The 19,674-nt window shown below is 31.6% G+C and overlaps 1 protein-coding gene across 6 annotated transcripts in view; it reads left to right on the top strand.

Moving 5' to 3' along the window:
• The window catches only part of LOC132739578 (TNFAIP3-interacting protein 1-like), a 39,257-nt gene that overhangs the window by 11,958 nt on the left and 7,625 nt on the right, over positions 1 to 19,674 (top strand). For all 6 annotated transcript variants that reach the window (XR_009627028.1, XM_060727306.1, XM_060727308.1 and 3 more), the window contains 15 exons: positions 4,498 to 4,825; positions 5,031 to 5,140; positions 5,594 to 5,939; positions 6,617 to 6,729; positions 11,765 to 11,902; positions 12,506 to 12,567; positions 13,847 to 13,967; positions 14,391 to 14,480; positions 15,766 to 15,963; positions 16,208 to 16,354; positions 16,803 to 17,048; positions 17,433 to 17,706; positions 18,179 to 18,388; positions 18,731 to 18,771; positions 19,302 to 19,445. Coding sequence is in view for 5 of the 6 variants with exons in the window: in XM_060727306.1 (XP_060583289.1) it covers positions 4,669 to 4,825; positions 5,031 to 5,140; positions 5,594 to 5,939; positions 6,617 to 6,729; positions 11,765 to 11,902; positions 12,506 to 12,567; positions 13,847 to 13,967; positions 14,391 to 14,480; positions 15,766 to 15,963; positions 16,208 to 16,354; positions 16,803 to 17,048; positions 17,433 to 17,706; positions 18,179 to 18,388; positions 18,731 to 18,771; positions 19,302 to 19,433 (2,385 nt within the window). In the remaining variant the exon portion in view is untranslated. The remainder of the gene's footprint in view (positions 1 to 4,497; positions 4,826 to 5,030; positions 5,141 to 5,593; positions 5,940 to 6,616; positions 6,730 to 11,764; positions 11,903 to 12,505; positions 12,568 to 13,846; positions 13,968 to 14,390; positions 14,481 to 15,765; positions 15,964 to 16,207; positions 16,355 to 16,802; positions 17,049 to 17,432; positions 17,707 to 18,178; positions 18,389 to 18,730; positions 18,772 to 19,301; positions 19,446 to 19,674) is intronic.

Below are 19,674 nucleotides of genomic sequence, written 5' to 3'. Positions count from 1 at the left end.
CTACTGTAACGGACATGCTCCTCTCTCTTATTTAATCTGCGCCAAATTAAAATGACATATAGATACAAATTTATCTCTTCTACAAAATTCACCATTGTCTGGTTGCTATCCCCATCGAAAAGTACTTGATCTTCGTCTCAAAACATCACACCATTGTCATCCCCTGAAGTATTCATGTAGTTCATGTAGTATCCAGGCCAGAACATCATGAACAGGAGGATTCTAAGTTGAGCTTCTTAGGCCAATTTGGGAGCGTTTTCCGTTCTTGTTATTTTCATCCACTTCTTAAAAATCTTTGTTAGGGTTCCCATATTATTGCGAATGTTTATTTGTATATCAATCCTCTATTTATTATATACACAATATCAGTTTCTTTTCATCTTATAGATTATGTTTACACATAAATTTTTCTTGTTAAAAACAACTGGATGCGAATCTTTTTGTTTATTGTTTACTGATTATTGTAACTTCACTGGGTTTGATAGCAATTTGCATTAAACCCATAGCTTATTCAATTGTGTCTTGAATTAATTCAATGATGCTACTACAACTCTATGGCTGAATGTGTTTTTCTTGTATTATTCCTTGCTCTTGGCTTGAATATTTTATACTTTTGACCTCTGGTGGTGGCTCCTCCTATTTTTAATATTTCCTTATCTATTTCCTTGTCAATGTTGTTAACTATTTTATAAGTTTCAATCATGTCTGCTTTATTTATTCTGTATTCTAAAGTTGAAATGCCTAATTGTAACAGTCTTGCGCTATATTCTTTACTTGATGAATTTTGCAGGTATTATTGCTTGAGTCTTTCATAAAATAATCACGTGGTATGTTTTGTCCAATATGCATAGTTTTACATTTTTTTTGTGTGGAAGATCATTCCAATTACACGCTTCAAATATATTGTTGAATATTTTGCTGAAGTTGAGCCTCGTCATTGTGCCCATTAATGACAAAATATAGTTAAGTGTCGTCTGTAAAGAGTTTAACTGTACAAGTAATTGCATCTGGAAGATAGTTTATAAATATTAGGAATAGAACAGGTCCTAGTACACTACCCTGAGGGATACCACTTGTTACTGTTTGCCATCCTGAAAACGTTCCATTTATCTTTACTCTTTGTTGTCTGTTTTCCAAAAAATTGTTGATCCATTCATAAATTTTACCTCTTATACATAAGCTCCAGACCTTATTTAGTAGTCCCCTGTGAGGGACCTTATCGAATGCAGCTTTGAAATCAAGGTACACAATATCACACCCTTCGTCTATTCTTTAGACCAGTCTTCAATACATTCTAAAAGTTGTGTGGTGCAAGACCTTCCTTTCCTAAAACCATGTTGATATATAGACAGTAGATTATTTTCCTCTAAGCGATTTACAATAGCATTTCTGATTATTTTTTTCCATAATTTTCCATATTAATATTGATGTTACTTTAGGTTATTTTCAGCAATGTAAGACTATTACAAATTCTCTTATTTTCATAGGGCTGTTTGCCATTGAACTTCAGTTGCTCTGCTCATCCTTAAAGCTGTTCAATGTAGCGATATTTAGCGTTGAACATGTTTCACCCTAGTTTATAAGCCCTTGTGATTTTAATCTTTTCTTCTAGCTGTTATCTTCTTTTAAATAACTCTTTTAAACATTCATGTGGATTTAATATAATTATGTATGTAGGTATGTCTTCATCCATGTGAGGGGTTGGACATTATTGGAAAATAGATACACATGTACTATTATTAATATTGACCACTTATGTGCTTGCTGATCTTGGTCTGCATTGGTCACATGACTGTGCAGCCACCAGTCAGTGCAAGTTTCCACTAAATGTAATAAACCTGTGATTTTTAACATGGATACAGAAAACAATTATAGTATAATATATAAACATAATTATATAAACATAAATAGAATTAATAGCAGTGTTCGAAATTAGCAGTAGTCCTATAGCCCCTGACTACTAAATTTCTCCTTGGGCTACCAACTTTTCACAGTAACAAGCGCGACCAGGCTACTGTATTTTCAGAGCCAATATAAACAATTGTTTTGAACAAATGAATCATGCTAGTGAAATGTCTTTTGGGCTAGTGAATTTTCCAATCTGGTAGTCCGAAAAGCCTAGCCGATTCAAATCCTAATTTCTTACACTGTAATAGAAATGTTATTATAAAACAAACCATAGACATATAATTCTGGTATTTACACCAATGTTTTTTGTTCATTATTAACTCCAGCGACAAAATCAAATATTTTCTGTCCTTATGTTTACCAAATATGTATATATTTGAAATATACTTTAAACACATACATTTTTCATATTAAATGTATAGTTGGGTGAATCATCCCTGAACTGGCGTGAATCATAATTCAAGTTGGGTCAGTCATGGTGAGGTGATTCATCTGTGGGGACAAATTGTTACATTTGCTTAGTGTAAACTTAAACCCACAATAAAGCATCTATTTCTAAATGAAAATGTCGTGTTTTCGTAAAGTTTAAGCTATTTCAGTATATCATAGACCATTACATGTACTGGCAAGTACTTTTCATTGTTGTATAGTTACAATCAATGAGGTAAATCTTTAAAGAAACCCCACTGAGATTATTTTACATAAAAGGACCAACAATATTTTTTTCAAAATTTATGTATAACTGGATAAAGGTCTGGACCAATCACTCTGTGTAAATTTTCAGATCAATTGTGCACCCGATATCCCAACAATGATAAATTTTGTTGTGTAAATTGATCCCAAAATGGAAAGCCTTGAACATGTTAGGATATTGATTATCAATTTATTACCAAGTATATTTATATAATATCTATCACAGTCATAGTTTCCCATTTTAGGCGCACCAGTTGATTAATGAAAGAATTTCAAATTTTATGTTTTTAAACAATTGGATCTCAGTGGTGTTCTTTTAAGTCTTTTTTTCTTGTCTAAATATGGCTTATTTTTTTATACCTTTTGATAATGTAGTTGATAAAGATAATCAATTATTATATCTGAAACCTTTTCTTGTGTATACTAAAAGAGAATACCAGAAAATTTAATTTATTGCTGAAAGTAACTTGACAAAATTAAGATTAGAATTGTAGATTTTGGTTTAAATATCACATACTTTAACAATGAAATGCCTTAAATTTCTGTTATTTAAGAGAATTTTGATTTCTTTCAGTATCTTTCCATGTTTCATATGATTGCTTTTTTAAATGACCCCTATAACAGTTTTAAGTTTTTATATATCTGAAAGAACATTATTTGCCTAATAAATCAATTGTTTTAAAACTATTACTTCAATGCAAATTTATGTCACACCATATTTAATCCTAAATTCTACCTTCACCAATTAAATGGAAATGGCCAATTCCCTGTGTGTGAAAGAAATTATTTCATTGTATAAGCTTTAAAACAATTGGTGACTCCATGAAAGGTCAAAAAGCTATTTAAAGCCCTGATGAATGATAGTATGTTTTATCTCAGAATTTCATTTAAGTTTATCAGGTTATATTTAAACATACATGTATATTGCACAATATTGTGAAAAATGATATAATATATTTTACTCAAGTATTTTCCCACAATTCAAGATATAAAAATGGGACATTCAATTTAACTCTTAATTAGATAAGTATGATAAGGAAGAAGACAGCAGTATTTTATAAAGTTTACCATAATAGATTTAAGAAAAGGAAGAAATGTAAGTAAGTGAAAAAGATGAAGGAATTATATACAGTTTAATACTGTATCATATTTTGATTATTATTCATTTTAAAAATAACAAGGTGGGTTTGAAATATTGTATGGTTTAATTTCTTTTTTTAAATGAAACATTCTGAAAAAATGATGGAGAAATTTAATTGTATTTTTCTTGTGAGTTTTTTTATAAAATTCAAATCCTCACATTGCTTTATACAATGAATTGTTGTGTTTTTTTGTGTGTGTTTTTTTAGCTGCCCATTGATAATTAATATTGGGGTTTAATATACTGAAAATTTTGATAATTAATATTGGATTCTAATATACTGAAAATTTTGATAATTGATATTGGATTATAATATACTGAAAATTTTGATAATTAATATTGGATTTTAATTTACTGAAAATTTTGATAATTAATATTGGATTTTAATGTACTGAAAATTTTGATATATATATGTATAAACACCTTCCTTTCCTGAAAATGGGCAGCAAACAGTATGGTATGGTAAAATAATAATATAAGAGAGAAATAACACCTCTATAGACATGATAGAACGTCCAAAACAGCAACTCTGAGCAATCCTGCCATTTGACTATACTAGTGGCATAGGCTTGTGATATAAACAACAAGTGCTCGGTGAAATTATCACAAATACAATAATATTAAAATGTCTTTTAGTATAAGGAAAAAGAAAAAGTGTTTCAAAACAGAGATTTATTTTAACTCTGAATTGGAAGTTATATATATATCAAATTCTGAAGTCATTATCAATACTGTTGTGTTTTTGTCTTTTTCAGAAACATTTAGGAGATTCACTTTTGAGAAGCTGGTAATCTTGAACAATTATTAACATTCTTAATAGTTAACTCTATATTAAGTTTAAGATAAAAAATAAATAAAAAAATATTTAAAAAAAAACGTGAATAGGATCAGTGTGAATAAACATTTCAATAATTATAATCCGGAATATGATTCATCCGGAGATTGAGAAGATAGATAATCAAGTCCAAACATCGCTTGAAGACATCAGTCCTGAAACACGTGCACAATTTGAAGAGGAATTACATAAACTACGAGAGGACAAATCTTTGTTGGAAGGAAAAATTCGAGGATATTTAACTCTTAGTAAGTGAACATTTATGTTTTTATTATTTTGTATACCATTCTCCTGATATTTTAACATTAAAAATGCCGTACATCGAATTTGCCATTTGTTCATTGAAAAAAATCAAAGATGTAATAAAAGTAATCACTTTTTTCCTAATCTACAAGTTGAGTTTTCTTTAATAAAAATGTTTTGTGTGTTAAAATTTCAATTATCAATATTCAGGTGACATTTGCCGTGAATATAAGGAGGAACTTTCGAAACTTAGACAGGACTACAATAGACTACAAGAGAGAGTCAACGCAGAAAACAGTTTTAATAGGATGACCAGCCAGGTATGTTTTTCTCTTGCTGAGTAATGTTTTTTCTTGCTTACTTACTTAAATATCTTAGTCTTAATATTTATTTCTTAGCGGTATTACTGGTCAAAACCTGTGGTGTTATTTTGCCAGAGTACACTGACAATAAAAAAAATACATTTCTTATATTCAGTCCATGCAGTCTAAACTGTATTCACAGCATTTTTGAAAGGGTTGAAATTTCATTACTGTTTAAGAATAAATTGCACATCACAAACAAGGCTATCATATTAAAGTTGCAACACTGTCACCCTGCTGATTTTGTGTATCAGACTTTTGAGATTCTGCTTGAAGTTGTCCATTGTGTGCTTTGGGGAATTCAGTACCAAATCAATAAAGTAATGCTAAATATATATAAATCACACTTTTTCCCTTCTTTATTTTACTTAGAAGTAATAAAATAATGTCATGTTTAAATTATTGTTTCAGCTTTCCAAAAATGAATCCCCTACACCAGATAACGACCTTGGAACAGTCAAAGGACACGAGCATGAACAGCGTACACAAACTCACGACCCTAACTTTCATTATCATCAGCCTCAATCACCTCATTCACGTTCAATAAACAATTTCGAATCAGTTGCCTCAAATATACTAAAAGGGAATGAAGTACCAGTTCGTACAAAAGATCTTTTCGACCTGGTTGAAGATCCACCAAAATCTAGCGAGGGGACCAAATCTATGCCGCACAGTTTGGAATCTGCGTCACATTACCAAGATAAATATCCAATGCAGGAAAGCATGGCTGCAGAATCTAGTAGCAAATCAATTACAGGTATGTATGTTTCTGCAAATATCTATATTGATCTATAGCTGCAAGAAACCTTTTCATGATACTTTGTCTTTAAAGTTTATCCATTGATTTTGTGCAAGGGGCTTATCCAGCTCTCTGAAATGCAATTGTTCGTCAATAGTTAATAACTTTTCAAGTTAAAGCAACCGGTTAAAATCTGTTCAGAATTGTAAAAAGTTAAAGTGTTTTCTTTATTATAGGTAAAAAGTTGAATGTTCATAACTTTATACAATCCCTTGCTGTAATTTTACATGAATATGGTTTCAATTCTACATGCAGGGTTTTCAGCTAGCTTATGGAACGTCGTTGGTTCTACTCAGGTGCCCGTTCGTGCCTGAAATAATGCACGGAAGGGCACCTGAGGTCTTCCTCCACCAGTAAAGCTGGAACGTCGCGATATGACCTATACTGTGTCGATGTGACGTAAAACAAAAAAAAAAACAAAAAAAAAAAAATGCAGGGTTTTATGTTCATCTTCATTCTAATCACTATATTTTCATGATCAGTGTTTCTAATTTTTTTTCTCATAACCCAGATAATCTAGTCTTTTTGGAATCATGACTTATTTAGGTTACTTAAAAAATGATTTTTCTCAAAAATGTTATTATTAAGTGTTGGCTTTTATGACTTGTACACTACCTAATCATCTTTATCACCAGGTCTCGGGTTCGAGCATGTACCATCAGATGATATGGCCCTAGGTCAGTCAGCAGGGAATAAAGGATTCCGACAACCTGGAGATCTTATGAATTTCAGTGTCACGCAATCTAAGGTAATTTAGATGGTTCAGTAAAGATTTATAAATTGTCATTGTATTTTATATCTAGAGTGTAGTTTCAAGCATGATATTAAATACATTTATCATTTCTATGTCCTACCCATTTCACCATAATACACTGAAGTTGCTTCACACATGCATATGTACCATCAATTTTATATTAACAAGAATGGAGTCCTGTTGTTTAGCTCAATAGGGAGAGCATTGGAATTTTAAACCAGAGGTCAGCGGATAGATCCTTGGGGGGAGTTGGAAATTTATTGGCGGCAATTAATCTCAGGCATTGAGTCTAATAGTCATTTTTATGCCCCCACAATGTGGGAGCATATAGCGTTGCACTTGTCCGTCCGTCCGTCAGTCCGTCCGCACTCACAGGAGAGTAATTATGTGGCTAGAGGGACAATAGGTAACTGTTCTTTCTCTTTGATGTCATTCATTCCGTAATGCTTTTATGTGGCTATTTTCTTTTGTGTGGCTAAAAAGAACAATAGAGAGAACAATAGAGTAGCCACATAATTACTCTCCTGTTAGAACGTCCGTCCGTACGTCCCGAAATCTTGTGAACGCAACTCCTCTTAAACCGGATGGCAGATTTTGCTTAAACTTACAGGGATGAACAACCTTAATGTGTAGATGGTAGTAAAGGAAGGAATTTTCGCTGCGACCAAATTTAACAGAATTATGGCCCTTTGTTGATTTTTTCACTAGATACTATGTAGAAATTTTGTGAACGCAACTCCTCTTAAACCGGATGGCAGATTTTGCTTAAACTTACAGGGATGAACAACCTTAATGTGTAGATGGTAGTAAAGGAAGGAATTTTTGCTGCGACCAAATTTAACAGAATTATGGCCCTTTGTTGATTTTTTCACTATATACTATGTAGAAATTTTGTGAACGCAACTTCTCTTAAACCGGATGGCAGATTTTGCTTAAACTTCCAGGGATGAACAACCTTAATGTGTAGATGGTAGTAAAGGAAGGAATTTTTGCTGCGACCAAATTTAACAGAATTATGGCCCTTTGTTGATTTTTTCACTATATACTATGTAGAAATTTTGTGAACGCAACTCCTCTTAAACCGGATGGCAGATTTTGCTTAAACTTACAGGGATGAACAACCTTAATGTGTAGATGGTAGTAAAGGAAGGAATTTTCGCTGCGACCAAATTTAACAGAATTATGGCCCTTTGTTGATTTTTTCACTATATACTATGTAGAAATTTTGTGAACGCAACTTCTCTTAAACCGGATGGCAGATTTTGCTTAAACTTCCAGGGATGAACAACCTTAATGTGTAGATGGTAGTAAAGGAAGGAATTTTTGCTGCGACCAAATTTAACAGAATTATGGCCCTTTGTTGATTTTTAGTTTTCAACTTGTGGCACATGTAGTCCAAAAAATATTTGACCTAGAGTCATAAGATTGACAGAACAGTGGCGTGTGGGGGCATCCGTGTCCTATGGACACATTTCTAGTTCTCTCACCGCTGATGAAGAAATTATATGGAACAAGAAATAAAGTACTTGCAGAAAATTTGGTTATTACTGGTCATATCCAGGAAAGCCAGTTAGGTGGACAAGCTACAGCTATATGGCCAATAGTGTGTTTAAATCTATGTTAAAACCAAAATAGAGTGGATTTGATGGAATTGATATTAGTTTTCAACAGCTTTGAGGAAAATTTTGGATGAAAGGATCAGAATTCTTTTTTTTTCTATTAAGAAATTCAGGGATGGAAAAAATGAATGCTTGGATTTAGATGCATATTTTAGGAGTTACAAACTAGTTTTAAGACATTTTCTTTTAAAAGCTGCTGGAATAACATTTTTTAGAGGTTCACTTTACAAATGAAGACCAAGAATGCGTTTAATTTTATCAATACATGTTAATTATCAACATCAAATCATTGAAGATGGTATTAGAATAGCTGTTTATAAAGAATATGTGAGGGTCAGAGGTCAAGAGTAATCTAATTGGCTATATCAAGACTTTCAGTGTGACAAGATCAGGGGGAATAGAGCAGAACTAAAGAAAGTACTTCAGGAGCTTTGATTTTAATACGAACAAACAAACATGTGAAACTCTAAAGATTCTTTTGAGACTCTGACTGGCAGTGGACATTGAAAAAAGTCACACATCACTGATCAGAGAAAAGGAAGTTTGAAGATCTAGAATATCAAGGAACATGTAAAATTGGACAAGGAAGATTATCTGTGACTACTTCGTAACCAACAGGACATAAAAAGTGAAAACTAGTCAAGTACAGAATACTTGAAGATTCAAATTGAAGTTCATATAAAATAGAAACAAAGTCAGAGAATCGACTTAAGACTTGAAAAAAAGGATGAAGAAAAAGAAAGAAAAAAAGAAAGAAAGGTGATTCTCTTGAACGAAGGTGTCTTTAAGTTTTAAAAACATAAAGCAACTTTAAAAAAGGATAGATAATGACAACCTGAGTGAACTTAAGCAAAACAAGACAGGATGTGTCCTTGACCTTTTGACCAAGAGCTTACATTGACCTACATAGCCCAAGGGTTGAGTGGACTACCATAGTATCAGCAAGATGTGACAGAGGTCTGTTTGTGAGTGTTGTTTTAACCTTTTCCCTTTAAAAACAAGGTTTACAGACATCTCACAAAGTTTATTTGACCTTTCAGTTCCAACCCTTATCCTGAAAGAGCCGTGTTCTCAAGGTCCAGCTATTGGCCCACTTGAGCCACATGGTAGAGCAACTGGTAAAAATGCATATATATAGTTTAGAATCCATATGGGCCAGGGCTTCCGTTAATGGAAGTTTAGGAGTCATTTACTCCTTGATATTGGCTTGTGACTTCCAAAATCTAATATTTTATCTTCTTTACCTTTATAATGTAACTTCCAGTATCAGAGATTTTGCAATGTCTGACTTCCAAATTTTGAAACTAAATGGAAGCCCTGATATGGGCACTGCACTCTGTAATGCATTTTGTAAAGTTATTCTATTGTGCTCCCAGGCTTAGTTTGAGGCCAGTGATGAGATTCCATCTGATACTGGCCCTCTAGAGCTTTATGGTAGAGCAACTGGATGTAGTAAGTAAAATTATTCCAGTGAGCTCCCAGGCTAAGTTTGAGGCCCTACCCTATACTCAGTACTTGTATAGGGTATGAAAGGTTTAAATTACACCTTGCCACTACTGCTGACTGATGGTGGATTCTTAGAAGATTCACAGGCCAAGATACTAATAAGGTAAAATAGATACTCACTTTGCACCATTGAAATAGTGTTTTTAAATGTCTATTTTGTTCTTCCAAGTAGGTCTATATTTTATTTTTTTCACTCTCGCATTGTTTTAATAAAAAACATTTTTTTCAGCACAGTTAGGCAAGATATACTATATTAAATGCTTTTTTAATAACAAGTCAACCTGTTTTGATGTTCAAGGGGTATTTACCTGTGAACTATATATATGATGACCTTGTTAGGGCCTTTGGCATTAGAGAAGGAAGGATGATCTTACGTACTACTGGATTTTGTAGAAGTTTTTGATCTTTGAATGGACTTGATCAGCAATTCTAAATTATGAAACAGTGATATGATGACTCCCTGCAATAACATTAACTGACTTGATCTAAATTTTTTTTTTTTTTTGGAGAAGAGTTAGACCTGTAACCTACTGAATTTCTTAAATGGACTTGTCCAGCTCCCATTTTGGGAACAGACCATTATCAATTTTAGGGATATCAAGATGATAATTGGAAGCAACAATAAAGAGACTGTTTGACTTCATGAATGTGCTGGCTGGTCTCAAGCTTTATACAGGAGGCAAAAGTTTAAGGGCAAAGTTTAAACCATATAGGAATTATTATTTTCAATGAATGATTAGAAATGTTCTATAGTCAAATTAGATGAGTTAAATAAATGAAATTTGTCACTGTATGTAAGTTTAAGAATCATTAAAGAATTAAATTAGAATTGTTTGCTGCTCTTTTTAAGGCAATTATTTAATGGAAAATTTTACATTTTACATAAACAATATTTTTAATTTCAAGGACAGTTAATTGTTAAAACAGTTACTGTGTCATTTATTCAATGCCTTGTTGTGGTTAAAGTAATAAATTTCCAGTTCTTAAGTATTTTTGTCAGGGAATATTCCTCTTTGTGTAGAATTTAAAGTAATGATTTTTAGTTTTTACAATATTGTTTACATTAATTATATTATCCTGTCCTTGAATAGTGGAGCACTATGGGTCTTTATATTTACTATCTCATACTATGTAAAATTAGGTCATTATTTATATAAACAAGCCAAGTTGTAAACTTATTGTGAAAAACCAATGTGTATTTTACAAATGCAGATCTAGGTCATGAGTCAATATGTTATACAACTATGTTTACAAGAGTTACTCCTCATTTTATTTTGTAATTTAAACCTTTATCTTTTTCTCTTTTTTTATGAAAACAATAACCAAAATAACATGATTTCTTTATCATTTTGTAAAATATCTATGAAATATTGATTAGTAAATGTAATGTGCTTTTCCATTTTACAGCTGGTAAAGTATATGCTAAAACACATTCAATAAAAAGAGCATAATTGATTTTTATATGTTATTTTTGGAATTCCCAGCAAAATTTCTAGCCTTTTTTCATACTTTTTGTATGTATGAAATTGATTAGACCAATGAATTAAAACTGTTGAGATTATCTAAGCTTTATCGAAAAGAAATAATTTTTTCAGGCAAAAAAAAAGGAATTTCCAGACAGGAAATTTGAGTAGTTTTATTTTTGTTTTAAGAGTAAAAAAAAACAGCTGAATAAGCAGAATTGGTTAAGTTTCAGTTTCACATGTTTAATTTAACTTGTTTGAATTTCAGTTTAAAATACTCTAATTCTGTCCAAATGACAGAATTTTGAATAACCAAAAATTTACTATTTAACACTCGGTTGAAGGACATTTTAACCAAAAACCACAAGACAGGCATATTATTACAGTTATAATTCTAGATTGACTCGAGGTTTGCTCATGAAAGATTTAATTGATTTTCAGAGTCAACATGCCGTTGATGACCAAGAGCTTGAAAATATTCTTAAATCCGTTCAACTGGACAGCCGTGAAAATGTCGACCTCAAGAAAGTGGTTACGACCATTAAATCATATGCAAACTCAAACAGTGAGAAACTGCAGGTTTGTGAATAAAATTTGTATTTATTTAAGAAAACATATGCTGCTGATTCATTTAAAGCAGCAATGGTTTCACCAATATACTAATATTAATTATTTATAACAATAACATTTTTTTAATTTCACAAAATTTATTTTTGGAATTGTCTTGATAAATGTCATCTAATTTTAAAAAGAAAAAAAAAAAGAAAAAAAAAAAAACTTTGTTAAAATGATAATAATTTGAATAAAGCATAGTTTTGAATCTCCATATATTTTTACAACATGATCAATGATGTCCTTTGAATGCAACAAGTATTTGTGCTACCTTTGGTTAATACAGAATTTATATTAGTTTGGTTGTGTAGAAAGCTATAAGCTTTTAGACACACTCTCAAATCTGTTCCTGGAACCAACCAGTACCGAGCAATGAGTGTAAAGTTTCTTGCTCAAGGAAACAATGGCAAAGTGTGACAATATTGTCTTCTAATATAATAAACATTTTAGCAGTATGACATTGTAGAATGTGCTGTTAAAATAATACCAAATGATTATTTTTTTCAGAAGTCAAATGCTGTACTATACAAGTACATTGGAATAAACTTTATAACAATTTTTTGTTTACAGAAATCAAATGCCATTCTCGTTGATATGAACAAGAAGAATCAAATAAAGATGAAAAACCTTGAGTAAGTTTTCATCCTACATCCCTTGGTAGAATTTTTTCTTTAAATAAGAAAGCTGTATTAGACCTTGTTTGAAGGCATGTACCTAGTTTGTAAATCTAAATATTTGATAAGTTAACATGAAAATATATACATGTATATCTGGTGCTCTCTTAAGTGTGATATTGGAGAATTGCTAATTGGAATCCCTTTCATATATAGTGTTTTTCAATTCAAACTTTGTTCCAGACTAGTTAAGATTAGACAGATTCCACTGTAATGTCTCAATTAAATGAATCTAATATAAGCAGAAAATCCCTGACAGGCTTATAGTGATCACATGAACTTCTAGGCTATGGTTATTAGAAAGAAAAAATGTTATCATATTTAAATTATTTCCAGGGACTAAATATTGTTCTTTGTTTATGTACAATAATACAGTATATGTACATATTGGGATTGTTCTAAACATTTATTGCTCAAAAATCTTGCAGTATGGTCATATTAATTATAGTATAAAATATTAGGTTTATTTTGTAGCTATCACCAAGAAAGTCTTTTATATTTTGCTTAAATTCTTTAAAGTTACAAAAGTTGACATTGGCATAATGTCGTCTGTTCTGTTCAAGAATTGACATTGACTAAGGGTCTTCATATTCTGTTGAGACTTTCAAGATTTGACATTGACCAAGCATCCTGTTCTGTTGAGAATTTCAAGATTTGACATTGACCAAGCATCCTGTTCTGTTGAGACTTTTAAGATTTGACATTGACCAAGCATCCTGTTCTGTTGAGAATTTCAAGATTTGACATTGACCAAGCATCCTGTTCTGTTGAGACTTTTAACATTTGACATTGACCAAGCATCCTGTTCTGTTGAGACTTTCAAGATTTGACATTGACCAAGCATCCTGTTCTGTTGAGACTTTTAACATTTGACATTGACCACACATCTTGTTCTGTTGAGACTTTCAAGGTTTGACATTGACCAAGCATCTTCATATTCTGTTGAGACTTTCAAAATTGAATTTGTAACAGCTTTTCTGTTTGGACATTTAAAACTGAGGCTTAACATCTTGCATTTAAAAAAAGCCAATTCATTCTTCTGAAATGGTGAAATTTATGTATCAGTAAAACTCCCATCCATAATATATACATGAATATCAAAATAATATCACTCATAATGGCTTAGGAGTAACATTATGGCCTTGACAATAAGATAAGAAAGATGTTTATTAAACAAAACAGTTTATCATTTATAACAATGTTTATTTATAACAATGTTTCATATTTCTTCTAACAGAGATGAAATAAAGCGGCTGAAGAAGGTTATTCAAGAATTTGAACAAGCGGTTTCAAGGTCAATGACCCCAAAGGACAGCTCAAATACTGGAGGATGGGTTCATGTTCAGAAGCAGTCAGAGGTACCCACGATATTTGTTAACATTCATTTACAACTATATCTATGCTTCCTTTAATTTAATGGAATTTTACCAAATCTATTTTATAGATTTTTTTTACTCTCTTAATATATATTTTAAGATTGACTATTTGAAGAATTAGAAGAGCTATTGTAATATTGTAACCTCAATAGCAGCAGAGTCACCTTTACACTTTAGTTAAGTTGTGTGCAAGTTGGTATCTCCAAAACTATTGAAGGGGTTTGATTATTATTTTACAAACTTTTTCTCTGTGACTTTATAACATAGTGGGCACAGGTGACATAACTCTGAGTTACCTTTTTACAGAGTTATGCCCCTTTTCTGACTGTCTTACAGACAGCTCTTGTTATATGAAATTTTTGTTCATTCAGAATGATTGCAGTACATGTGTATATATATTTACAGAGTGAAGCAGTTACCAAGACTACAGAGTTCAAACAAAGGTCAACTTCTGACAATGAAGAAATTGAAACTCTGAGGCAGAAAAACCACCAGGTACTTTTAAAATTGATAAAAAGTACTGAATTTGAACTTGAAAAAAAAATAGGGAAAAAACTAACAAAAAAAACTAACAAAAAAAAACTAACAAAAAAACCCCAACTTCTTTGCACTGTTATCATTTGTACATGATAGAATGTTTGTGTATTCAACTTTATTTAAAGTTATTCAGCAAAATTTGTCCATATAACATATACACTGTAAAACATAAAATATGAAATCTTGGAATTTTTTCCCCATTGTTCATGCTTATTTGTGGAAATATACAAAAATTATATACAGCCTTTTTGAATTTGTTTCAATAAAATCTATAATAAAATGGGAACTGTACTTTAAAAATGCCATTGTTCATTTTCATAATATACAGTATATCTAATTTCAGTCTCCTTTATACTAATTCATTAAAGTGAAATCAACCAATACAATTATTATTGTTTCTTTACAATATATTTATTATCAACAAGTTTTTTACTTCTTCTGAAATTAGACCTTACGTTTAAAAAGAAAAAAACCTAAATAAAGAACAATGAACATTAAAAAACACAATGAAAATTCTTATGAAATGATCTGTTTTTTAAGGGTTGTTGATTCTTTAAGCAGCTTTTCAACCATTTCAGTCAATCTTCTGTTATTTTACTTCAAGCACCTTTAATTACTTGTCCACTTTGACATAAACTTCCTGTTAGTATTATACACTACCATGTACTTCACTTGCATTGTTTTTATAGTGTACACAAGGGGTTTCTGTAGCATTGTGGTTAATTTTGCTGACTTCCTGTCAAATTCCCATTTCACTGACTTCCTGTCACATACCCAATTTGCTGACTTCCTGTCACATTCCCTTTTTGCTGACTTCCTATCACATTCCCACATGGTGATTTGTTCCCTTTTAATGAATAGAAACTTACATGTTTAGGAAGCTATCAAGGTAGCTTTCAGAAGTTTGAAGGTTCTACTCACATGCCGATTTGTGTCTGTAATAATGCATGCGTGGCAACTGGGGCCTTCCTCTGCCACTTAAACTCGTAAGTCAGCCATATGACCTGTAGTCCTGTGCAGATTTGACTTGACATTGAAGTTTATAGTTTAATTAAACTGCATCAAATGTATGTACTGTTAACATAAGTTTGCCAAGAAACAAAAGGACAGTTTTATAAAAAAAATGATGGTTGAGTAATGGATCAGATTCTTTTTTAAAAGTTAAGCATAAATATGATTTGCTTATGAACTGTATTATTTCATAACATGGGAAATACCACTTTTGAAATTTGTTGAATTTCAGTTAACTGAAGCCAATCAAAGATGGAGTAATGAATGGAATAAGCTGGTCGCACATTATGACAGCCGGATTAATGATCTGCAGACGGAGAGGGATAGACTGGCAAAGGAAATGACGGAGAACAAGATCTCTGAAGAAGCCAAATTAAGGGACTTTGAAAAAATGCTCATGAATTCAAAGAAAAAGGCTTCTGAAGAAGAGGTTTGTTTGATGATATTGTTGTTTTTTTTCTCATCTTTTTCAAAAATAAATGATTGATTTGTCAAACAAATAGTTTAACATTATTAAGAAATTTACAACAAAACATTGTTTTTATTTCAGCAACAAAGCATAGTGTATTAATAATACATTAAACATATGCTGCCATTTTATAAAATTAAATCGGATTTGATATGTTTTTGAAACATTATAATTTTACTGTACAACTTTCCAATGTTTTTATCAGATGGCCAAGGAAGAGGCATTTCTCCAAGTTACGTCTGCCAACAACCGAGCAGACGCACTTCAGTTGCAGTTACAAGAGAGTGAGGACACTAATACTGCATTACGAAGGGAAAAACAAGTTCTTGAAACAGAACTTAGTGTCATGAGGGTATGATATTTTGCAGTTTGCATAATTTTATCATTTTTTTTCTTTGACCAAAAAAGAGCATTTGATTTGTTTTTGTTGAGAGACTTTAACTCAATGTTTTCTTGACATAGATCTACCAAGATATAATGTTTACTAAGATATAATGTTTGAACTGTTAAGATATTAAGTTATTTCACTGTAAACATTTAGCATTTGTTGTTTCACGATTATTATTTATCAACTATATGAAGTTATCTTAATCTTTTGAAAAAAGTTTTTCCTGTTAAAATAATGTATTAAACATCAGAATTGGAATTTTAGAAGACTTGCTTTATATACTCTGTACTTACGATTTCGAATTTTCCTTTTCCAACATATATACTTAATATACATGATTTCAAATTTTCATTTTTCCAACATTTTGACTTAATACATATGATTTCAAATTTTCATTTTCCAATATTTACAGCAACGGCCAGTAACTTCTTCAGGAAGAGCTCAACAAGGACCCAGAAACGGACGAAGTCAGATGGACCTGGATACAGAAAACGACGTACTGCGCCAGCAACTTCTCGTTTTCCAGGAAGACTTTGACCGGGAACGGCAGGATAGAGCCAAGGCCCAGTCTCTTAAAGACGAGTACAAGAAACAAAATGAGCAGTACAAAAAACGGGTCCGTCATCTTGAACAGAAAGTTCAAAACTTAGACCGACAGGTGGGGATTTTTCTTTACATTCTTTAAGCTATTTGCTTGGTCTTTTTAAAGAAATATTAGCTTTGGTAATGTTTTGACTTCGATGGCACTTTGAAGCTCATTTTCCAATACATTTGACTCATATAAAGTTTCATTGTTGTTTATATAGAAGTGAATATGGCATATGTGTAGGAATATGTAAAGAAGCATTGCATGTGGAATGTGAGGTACGCTCATATGAGATCAGATTTTCCAACACAGTTATTTTTAGTAACATTTACCTATTTCTCTATCCGGTTAGTGAGCGGTATGGGTCAGAAGTGACTAACAAACAATTTTTTTTAATGGCTGGCCATATAGAAGCCATTAAGTTTTCAATATTTAAGTTTTTCAAAATTTTTACAGGTAAAAATGACTGAAGATTCAAGCAAGAAATACCAAGAAGAGAAAATTGCTTTACAACAAGAAAATTCCAACTTAAAACTACAGCTTCAGAGAGAACAAGAAAAATTACGTAACTACATTCCAAGCCAAATGGCTTATCAGCAACCACTGGTCCAGTCTGCTGGTTTACAGCCCCAGAGGCAAGTTATTTTTGGACAACAAGTGCCGCAGCCCCGTCAACAACAGTACCATATACCACCAACATATGACCAACAGCGAGTTCCACAACTCCAAGGTACACTAAGTTTCTACAGAATTTATTTATTAATTTAATTGTGTAGAAATGATAGACATAGTTAAAGATACACCCTGGAATCATTTACTGGAACCAACTTGTACTGAGTGTAAAGTTTATTGCTCAAGGAAATAATGGCTTGCAGATGAGGGGTTTGAACCCATGAGGCCAGCAGTCTTTAGATAATTGTCTTGACTTGTTTAAAGAAAAGTATGGTTATATCAAATCAACCTCAAATTACCCTCTGGATTTTAAATTGAAATTATGTTTTTAAAACTGCATTTTATATTTCTCATTTATAAATATCATTTTTGCCTTTCATAAATATATCTTATGTTGAATTATTTTAAAGATTTTTATTAAATATTTGCAGATAGTGGCTTTTTTATTATAACTTAATAAATATTATGGCTGTTCTTTTAAAATTTGAAGTTAATAGAATATTTTATAATTTATTTCATGATAAAAAAAGTTGGATACAATGTACAAGCGCCTGGTTCCCAGTACAGTCCTTCTCCACAAGGTGTGTATAGCCCACCGGCACCATACTACCAGGCTAATCAAGCTGGGAGACAGACAGAATATAAACCAGGCTCATGGGCATGTGACCAGTGCACTTACACCAATTATCCTGGGAGAACTGTATGTGAACTCTGCGGATATATCAGAAGCCCTTCAGCAAGTAAGCATGAAAAAAACTGTAATTTTATGCTACCATTGTAATGTGAAGTACTTAGCTCACATTGATAAAGTCAACTTTCATGTTTGAAACTTTACTGAAAATCGATTCATGCATTTAAGTGTATTGGCATTGTTATTTGTTTTCTGCAATGGTATTTTCGTTTCCAATAAGATGTTGTTTGTTACATGCTGTCCCTTAGATTTACTAATTGTATAAACTTTGTATGAAATAAGAATGAATTGTAAATAACTTTGCATTGTTTTGTGATTATTGTATATTTTATATACTTTACTAGTAGTACTTTTACAGTTATGTGTCTAACTGCATCTTATTTATTTTCAGCTCAACAGAACAATTTCGCTTTTAGACCAACAGGAAATGAAGTAAGTAATTTTTGTTTAAATTTTCCGTATAATATTTTACTTCATATGTTTTAATTGGTTTTAAAGTACTTAATAGCAGTCAAGTGGATATCTTAGATTATATTGACTTTGAACTTAGTATTATACACTGAAGTTTGATTTTTATTTAGACTGAATTTAATCTTAGTTTATACTACATCTGATGTTAATTTATGCTGAATTTGATTTTTTTTATACTTCATTTGTTCTTAATTTAAACTGAATTCAAGTTGAGGTGATACTTAATTTGCTTTTATCTTAGACTGAATTTAATCTTAAGTGCATTGTATTACACATTGTTTTATAAACTATATACTTAATTTTTATGGGGCGTCTATGGCCGAGTGGTTAAGGTCATTCACTCCAAAGCACCTGGTTTTCACCACTGGTATGTTGCCATATGACCTTTACTGTGTCAGTGTGACATAACCCAATCAATCATTACCTAATTTTTATAATACGTATTTCTGGTTTCTCTCTCTAACTTAATACTCACTCTTGACACATTTTAGACTTTACATGCCCGCGGTGACCCTCAACAACAACAACAACAACATCAACAGCAACAGCAGCCACCATATGGCTATGGTGGTTCATCAGCCCAGCGGGATGTTACTACTGACAATATGAATTACATGCAGTGAAAAAATGTCCAGGTATTTATAGTTTATGTATTAAATCTATAGATATTTTGTTTTTGGCCTGCATGGGTAGTAAAATAAGAAGAATTTTTATGTCTCTTTTTCGGCCAATTTTGAAGTTTGAATTTTGTTGTTAAGGTGACAGTGGTTAAGGCCTGGTAAATGCCTCTGATTCATTTTCTTATCTTTTTTGTTTACTAAATATTTGATTAACTCTATCTCACATTGAATTTACTCAATAATA

The sequence above is a fragment of the Ruditapes philippinarum genome, unplaced genomic scaffold (genome assembly GCF_026571515.1).
Source record: "Ruditapes philippinarum isolate M1 unplaced genomic scaffold, ASM2657151v2 ctg4533_1_1_1_1, whole genome shotgun sequence".
In the NCBI taxonomy this organism is placed as follows: domain Eukaryota; kingdom Metazoa; phylum Mollusca; class Bivalvia; order Venerida; family Veneridae; genus Ruditapes; species Ruditapes philippinarum.
The sequence above is the reverse complement of the archived record's forward strand: the minus strand, read 5'-3'. Positions and strand labels throughout refer to the sequence as shown.